At 37.1% G+C, this 8,049-nt stretch overlaps 1 protein-coding gene across 2 annotated transcripts in view; it reads right to left on the bottom strand.

The window, feature by feature from the left end:
* Nucleotides 1-438: 438 nt before the first annotated feature.
* The window catches only part of SLC35F3 (solute carrier family 35 member F3), a gene marked incomplete at both ends in the record, with an annotated part of 128,742 nt that continues 121,131 nt past the window's right edge, over nt 439-8,049 (bottom strand). For both annotated transcript variants that reach the window (XM_083379496.1, XM_083379497.1), the window contains 3 exons: nt 439-683; nt 2,134-2,223; nt 4,022-4,214. In XM_083379496.1, the coding sequence (XP_083235622.1) occupies nt 439-683; nt 2,134-2,223; nt 4,022-4,214 (528 nt within the window). The remainder of the gene's footprint in view (nt 684-2,133; nt 2,224-4,021; nt 4,215-8,049) is intronic.

Below are 8,049 nucleotides of genomic sequence, written 5' to 3'. Positions count from 1 at the left end.
AAATAAGCTTATGACATAAGCATAATACTTGTTTCTCATTATATATGTGTTTGTATTTATATATATTTATATATATGTATGTATATATGTTTGTGTGTGTGCATGCACACACGCATAAATCACAGTGTGCAATGTATTATTCAGTACATAATGTTCAAAATGTATGCCCTCCATCTCGCGGTTTATCAATAAAATCATATATGCAAAGATCATTAGACATTACATTCATTTAAAAAGAGTTTCATGTTTTAGAGAGTTCTCCCAAGTGAAAGGTTGAATGTAAAACAGTGCAAGCAATTTAGTGATGCTGAAACATGGACTCTTATTAGTATCAAAACTGTACATCTGTGTATATTTACTGTATTGAACGTATGTGCTTTGCAAGGAAAAAGCTATGGTTTAAAGTATACAATATTAAGGACTGTTCATAAAATAATATTAATGTGTGAAAGATGACATGGAGGGGCGCGTTCTTCTACTTTTATTCTGCAATCCTGAAACAATGTCTCCATTTCCCTCTGGAATTTCTTCCTTCTTTCGCACTTTGAGGCGGGTAAGGAGTTTTATTAACCACTCATCCCACTCCTCTGGTAGAAGCAGCAGGAGGAAGCCCAAGCCAATTATGACAATGGCAATTACACGGACACTGTTGAAGACAATATCACTCGAGTAGTGATCAACAACTGCATAAAATATTGAACAGATAACATTATAGATAGAATAAAACACATCTAGGTAATACATGTACAATAGCAAAATATTTGGATTTCATTCTCACAAACCAAGAGCCCATAAATGTAGCCAAGTCATATAAAACTGAACACTACTAGTGGAATTGGGCATTTTATCAACTCACTGAGGTTTTTGACTTCACTTCTTTGAATGGTCTATGATAGTTGCCAGGTGAAGTTCTGCATTCCATTTGGGTTAGTTCTGGGCTAGCTTTACCTTGCATCAAAGAGTCTTTATTTTGCAGATAATGGCAAATAATGTTTTGAAGATTGTCAAAAAGATTTTTTTTATTTTTTTATGCTGCCCATTTCCCCTATAAGATGGGCCTGGGCAGCTTACAGATAAGATTTATCATTGCTCTAAGATGGTTGTCCACCAACTCTTCTTCTACATAAAAGAGGGACATTGGTGGGGACTGTTTTTTGTTGTAAGATCTCTGAGTAGGAGCTTGCCATAACTCCCAATCTAATTCATTATCTGGCAGCTTCTGGAAATTGCTAGTGGATGTGACTGGTAATCATGCCATTATTGCAACGGTTACCAACAACGTTTAAGATGGAAAATTGAGTAATCGAGTGATTAGTAGTCTATAGACTGAGCAAATTTTAAAAAACTAACAAGTATGGCTCTTCCTTTATAGTAGCAGCAGGAAATCCATGCTTCAGAAACATGACCTTTCCAAACAAATTGATTTCTATGCAGAGTGCTAATTATTTTTTAGAGTAATGTTCTTTAAAATGCTCTTAAGATTATCAAACACACATTTTGGATGAGATCAAGCACTGTGCAAGATCACACAAAACCATATGGACTTGAATAAAATCTAATTTGTGCTTCCGAAAATTGCCACAATGGAAGTGGTTGTCATGATGTAGGCAGCTTCCTAGGGAGCTAGATGTAACACAACTGTCCAGCAGCACACCTAGATGTCACCAGGGGAAGGATTTTGCAACTAGAATCACCCAATGGGAACTGGCCAGACACACACTAAAGGAAAAGAAGATAAATTCTTTTACTAACATTTGATTCATAAACAAAACATGAATATTTTGACATTATGAAGTAGGAAATTACTACTTCAAATCACCACTCTCCAAACTCCGCATGAGAACAACCCATTAAGGGATTTTCCTGTTGTTTGTCCTCTGAAACAAATGGGTGATGCTCTAAGATTTGATACCGTATCGAGAGAGAAACTGTAAATCTCGAAATAAATATGTTTGACAAATTAAATGTTTAGTGTAATGGTTAGTGCCATGAAAGGCTAATGCTATGAAATTAAAAGGAGTAAGCGTTTGCTAAAATAAACTCTGGTTATTTAAATACAGTGTATTCTACTTTACATATAAAACATGTACATCCTGATTTATATGTCATTTGTTAATGGAAAAGTATACTTACTAGCATTTACAGGTACACTTAGTACAATCCCAAGAGATATCAAGGTAGGATATGTAATAGCAATCCCAAAATTTAATATAATATTGAATGCTGAAATAAGAAATAATATTTTTCATTTTAGAATTATTTTGCTACTAAGTGCTTTTTTTACAAATTTAACCAGTTTATTTTTAGCAGCCACATTTAGATTGATATGAACCTTTGTACATAAAGATGAAAATACAGGAGTTCTGAAACTACTGTGTATCACATGCTGAGGGACATATCTGGACCCAGTGCCAGATATGTACTGCAGGATTGGTCTTATTTTATTCAGACCTGCACATTCTCCCTTCCCAAATTAAATTTACTTCAGAAAGCATTCAAACTGCATGTATTTATAGTGAAAATGGTCTTTAATTGGCTAATTTGTCTATTTTATGATGTACCCATAATGCATACTTACCTTGTTGCTGCACTTATTCTTTTATACAAATAGAAGAATATTGAGGAATTACACAATAGTTTTACATAAGCAGTACTCATAAAGATTAAATAATGGGAGTTTAAATTTTAAAGGCCACTAACATAGATAATTTTAGAAGAGAATTACTTTCATCTTGGTTACCGATACATTATGAGGACCATTCTGTTGTCATTGAAAGTTTCTGTGTAAGTCATTGCACCAGAGCACATGGCTGATGGGAATCAAAATTATCTAATAAGTGATGTTAGAATTAAATATTCCTAGAGTTGAAAGAGGTCTTCCGTGATAACACTAACCCCCTGCTCAATGTAAGAATTCACATTAAAAAATTCTGACAAATATCAGTTTCAGCCTGTCCAGCGGAAGGTAGCCAACAAGGTGTTGTGATTATTTCTTCCACTGTCGAACCATTGTTACTATTAGGATTTTTCCCCCCTAGCATTCAGTAAGAATCTTCTTTCCAGCAATTTGTCCATTCCATCTCCTACTACTACATTCATGTCCAAAGCACATACCAAGGCGCTTTCAGGTTGTATTAGTCAGTGACACCACCATTGCCCAGGGGAAGTCCAAGGGTGCTTCTTTCATGTCTATGTTATTTTCCCACCAAAGTAGTACCTATTTATTTTCTTGCATTCAAATCCTTTCAAACTACTAGGTGAGCAGGAGCTTGTGCAAATTGATGGGAGTTCATTCTATCAAGTGGCTCGCCCTTGGGTTTCAAACTGCTGAGCTGTCGACCTTTTAATGGTCTTTTGACTCAGCATCCACCGTGACCCAGTCCTACATTCTGGGGACAAATGAGGAGAAGTCCTGACTTTCTTCCATGTGACAACCTGTCAGGTGCCTGAAGAGTGCTAATATATTTTCCTTCAATTATATTTTCTCAAGGCTAATTCTATCCAACAATCTATTAAGTGTCAAATAATCTATTAAATGTCAAATAATCTATTAAATGCACACTTAAAAGGATATAATAGTTATTAATACAAGTTATCGTACTCATTATTATATATTTTACTCACCAAATTGCTATCAGTATGAGAGGTTAACCTCTTACTTTTCTTTTAGATAAAACACTTGGCAATAGTTTTTTAAATGTCAGTTCTGAACCATCATGTTAGTCAAATTATGGAGGATAAAATTACAATGATAATGAGATATGATGGCTATATATTACACTAAGGTTTGGAAGCAATATACTTCTCAATAGCTGTTGGGTAAAATGAGAAACCATTGTGAATATCTCAGGAATAGTGGCATCATTTTAAACAAAAAAATAGGTTGCATAGGATTACATTAAATTAGATTGATTAAATAGGCTTTAAGCATGATGTGCAGTCTTTCTTTTTCTTAAACTATCCAACATACTGTAATTGTTTACATGGATGCCGTTATTATAACTAAGCAACATTTACTTACTCAATAATAGGACTGAAAATCCACAAATGCTTCCCCAAGGAATGGCATCAAAAGAACTCCAGTATTCAACTTTGGTAAAGTAAAGGATGACAGGAATACAGGTAACAAAAAGGACATTGAAAATAGCTAACACTGACAAAAATAAGGCAGCTTCTCCATATTTAGCACTGCCCAGGAGAAGCTTAAATAAAACCTGTAACATAGAGAGAAAAACAATCTGAAAAGCAAAATCTAAAGAACTTCTTACCATGTATAAACACTTACGTTAATGTGCATTTCTAATTTAAAACATACTTATGTAATGCAGGTATATTAGGGGGGAAAAGAATGTCTTATTTACACTGTTATTCAGAAACAGCTAGACGTTTCCAGGTAAACAACTTCTATTAAAATCCATTCTGGATCTATTCTGTCATTTCCAACAAAGATGGAAAGCAACTCAAGAGAAGCTATGCAGTACATTGAATGTACTGTCTCCAGAACTTCCTGCAGACTTTTGTAAATTTGGCAAAGCAATTTCATGCTAAACTGTTTGCAAGCACTGAACTTGAAGATTGGCTAGAAATGTTCACCAGAAAAAAAACCTGCAGTTTATATTTTAATTTCATAGTAGTAGACATAAAAAGTGGCTAAAATTGCTAGGTAAATTCCTATAAATGAGTGCAATATTGAACAGAAGTGCATTCCAGCCTTGTAATATTGATTTTTGTACAGTTACTTAGTCAGTAGTAAATATAAAGGTTACTTATTCTATCCCTCAGAAACTAACAACCATTTCATAGCCTTTTTTGTAATACAGCATTTTTAAATAATGTGAACTGATAAACAAGTTAGTTTTAGTTTTGTTCTCAAGCTTTGCTATTTAATACAAGCAGTAAAACCATAACTTTCTCAACAAATTTTATGGTAAGGGTGGGACACATCTATCAGCTACTGTTACAAATATATGTTCTGCAAATTTAATTTTAATTACATGTGAAATCTTAAAAGGTACAAATTTAATAATGTTTTAATGAAGAAATTTATATATCAGCAAGAGTCTCATGAGTTAATGAATTAGGAGCAAATTTACCTCACTGAAAGCAGTGAGAAGAATAAATATATTTCTTCACTTTGATTTCCATGTAACCTCAATGATATAATGTAATTTGGATTTTATTCATGTTTAATAATGAATACTAATTGTGCATTTACTTCTAAAGTAGATGTTTTCCCATATAGCTTTGTAATTATATCTAAAAATCACTTTTTAGATTTATGGAATAACAAACTGCCTTTTAGTTAGAAGATTAATTCCACTTTACTTCCAAAGCAGCTCATTTGACTGAAATAAATCCCACCTCACCTTTTGGACAGATCACCTAATAAATGTCATTGAACAACTTTTACCAATATTTAGCTGTACACCCCATTGCTAGGTGGCAAATATTATTTGGATTTACTGTATGCTACTTCAGTCCATTCATACTCCCATTCAGACGTGCACATATAATATAAAACTTAATGCTTGCACAGTTCTTCCTGAAATGATTCCTATTCTGATGGCATCCTTTGATCACTCCGTTATTTCTGTTTTCTTTCCAGCTCTTATGAATAGTAAGCAAAATGGCTACAAATTGTTATAATGAACAGTAGAGGTTCATTTTTTTTTACTTTGGGTTAGACTGATGTGCTAAAAAAATGCTGTTGCATGGAACTATTTACTGCTTCCATGTACTTCCCAGATGATGTATTTCAGAATATAAAAAAGCTATAACAAGTTTCATTTATAAAATATTAATGTAAAAGCTGATTTCTGTTTTTACATATACACACTTACAAGAACCAGCTTTGTATGGCCAAATAATTTCATACTTTAACCTTACTTTTTAAATCTTTGCTTTATTTTGGTTATCTCACAAGCAAATACCATAAAACAACAGATTTATATGCTGTTCTACATAACATACATATGTTCAAATATATAGCAAATCTGAATGCTGTATTTATATGTTATGCTTCTCATATTGGCCAGCCATGTGCTTGAAGTCTTTATTTTTGAGTCATCTCACCAATACTGTTTCATTTCACCAAACGAAGACAGGCAATGGCAAAGAACAATGAAAAGAAACCATGCCTTTCAATTGAAGAAAAGGATTTCAGAGAACATATTTAGATCACCAGTTGGTGGCAGACATTTCCATTGCAATGTCTGGTAAGAAATTAAATTCTCATTAAACAGTTCTTGGAAGCACAGAAACCTCTATGTTAAATTCTTAAGTCATTTTTTTTTTCATGTAATCTCCTTCAAGCCCATTATGGAAGGAGCTGTGATGCTATTATTTAAATCAGTCTTCTGTAACTTAATCTCTTCAAATATTGTTGGTTTACAAATACTACAATTCTTGTCCAAGTTTCTGGGAAACATGGGAAAGGTTGTTTAAAGATATTTATTTCATTTTTTATTTTTTATTTTTTTTAGATTTATATACCACCCCTCTCCGAAGGGACTCGGGGCGGTGTACAGGGCAATTAAAACTATAAACTATAAGAGCCTTGGTGAAGCAGTGGGCTAATGCCTCCTTAAGTAACACCAGCTGCCTGCAATTAGTGCAGGTTCGAGTCCCACCAGGCTCAAGGTTGACTCAGCCTTCCATCCTTCCGAGGTAGGTAAAATGAGGACCCAGATTGTTGGGGGCAATTAAGCTGACTTTTTAATAATGCCGCTTGGGGTGTGTGTGAAAGCCCTAATAAGCAGGCATATACATAGAATGAAGGCTACTGCTAAGTTTGTAAAGCCGCCCTGCAGTGGCGTAGCGTGGGGGGTGCAGGGGGGGCCGGCCGCACCGGGCGCAACATCTGGGGGGGCGCGCTCGCACTGAGCTGCTCAGGGAGCCCCAAGGGCTGCACAGAGTTGGCTTGGCTCCGCTCTTGAGCTGCTCTTTCTTGCAAAGCGAAATGAGTCCGGCAGGTGAGATGGGCGGCCACATAAACTGAATAAAATAAATAGAAGCAGCCAACTCTCCGCCCAGGCTCAGGCCAACCGCAAGCGCCCCGCAGGCACCCCGGCAGGCTTGGCCGAGCGAAGACGGGCCGGCCGGCCGGCCTAGCTTCGTGCGCATGCGTGGCTTTATTTAGCAGGGCTCACGAACGAGCTTGAATGCAGCGGCTCTTGCAGGTCGGAGCCCCGCCCAGCCGCCCTCAAGAGGGACCCGGAAGCATCCCGCATGCGCGTGACTCTTCTTGGAAAGTCTACGCCGCTGCGGGGCGCGTCTTTTCGGCGGTGCCGTGATGTCACCACCCGCCCGCCCCTCTATTTTTGCTTCCGGTTGCCTTGCCCCGGGTGCTGACAACCCACGCTACGCCACTGCCGCCCTGAGTCTTCGGAGAAGGGCGGGATATAAATGGAATTAAAATAAATAAAAATAAAAATAAAATAAATAACACATAATGTATAAAAATTAAAATAGAATTAAATCGAATAGCCCTAAACAAAAACACATTCTAAAATTTAATTTTTTTTAAAATTTAAAATCTAAAATCCCAGTCCCTCAGTCCAGGCCGGCAAGTTCAAATAGCCAAGTCTTCAGGTCACGGCGAAACGAGCGAAGGTCGGGAGCCATCCAGAGCTCAACTGGAAGCTGATTCCAAAGGGCAGGCGCACCCACAGAGAATGCTCTCCCCCTGGGGGCCGCCAGTCGACATTCCCTGACCGATGGCACCCTGAGGAGGCCCTCTCTGTGGGAGCGCACAGGGCGATGGGAAGTTAATGCCAGCAAAAGGTGCTCCCGTAAATAACCCGGACCCATGGCACCCTGAGGAGGCCCTCTCTGTGGGAGCGCACAGGGCGATGGGAAGTTAACGCCAGCAAAAGGTGCTCCCGTAAATAACCCGGACCCATGGAAGCTTTCACACACACACACACACAAACACACAAACAGAAATGTTGCAGGTTGGCAGTGCACAATTTTTGTTCCTTATGGTAAAGAAACTCATGAAAGCATGACTGCAAAATGTGTCCAAATGACATAGACAATAATCTGCAAAAT

Source organism: Vipera ursinii (assembly GCF_947247035.1).
Source record: "Vipera ursinii genome assembly, chromosome: 1".
Classification (NCBI taxonomy): domain Eukaryota; kingdom Metazoa; phylum Chordata; class Lepidosauria; order Squamata; family Viperidae; genus Vipera; species Vipera ursinii.
Note: the sequence above shows the minus strand (reverse complement) of the source record. Positions and strands in the feature narration are given on the sequence as shown.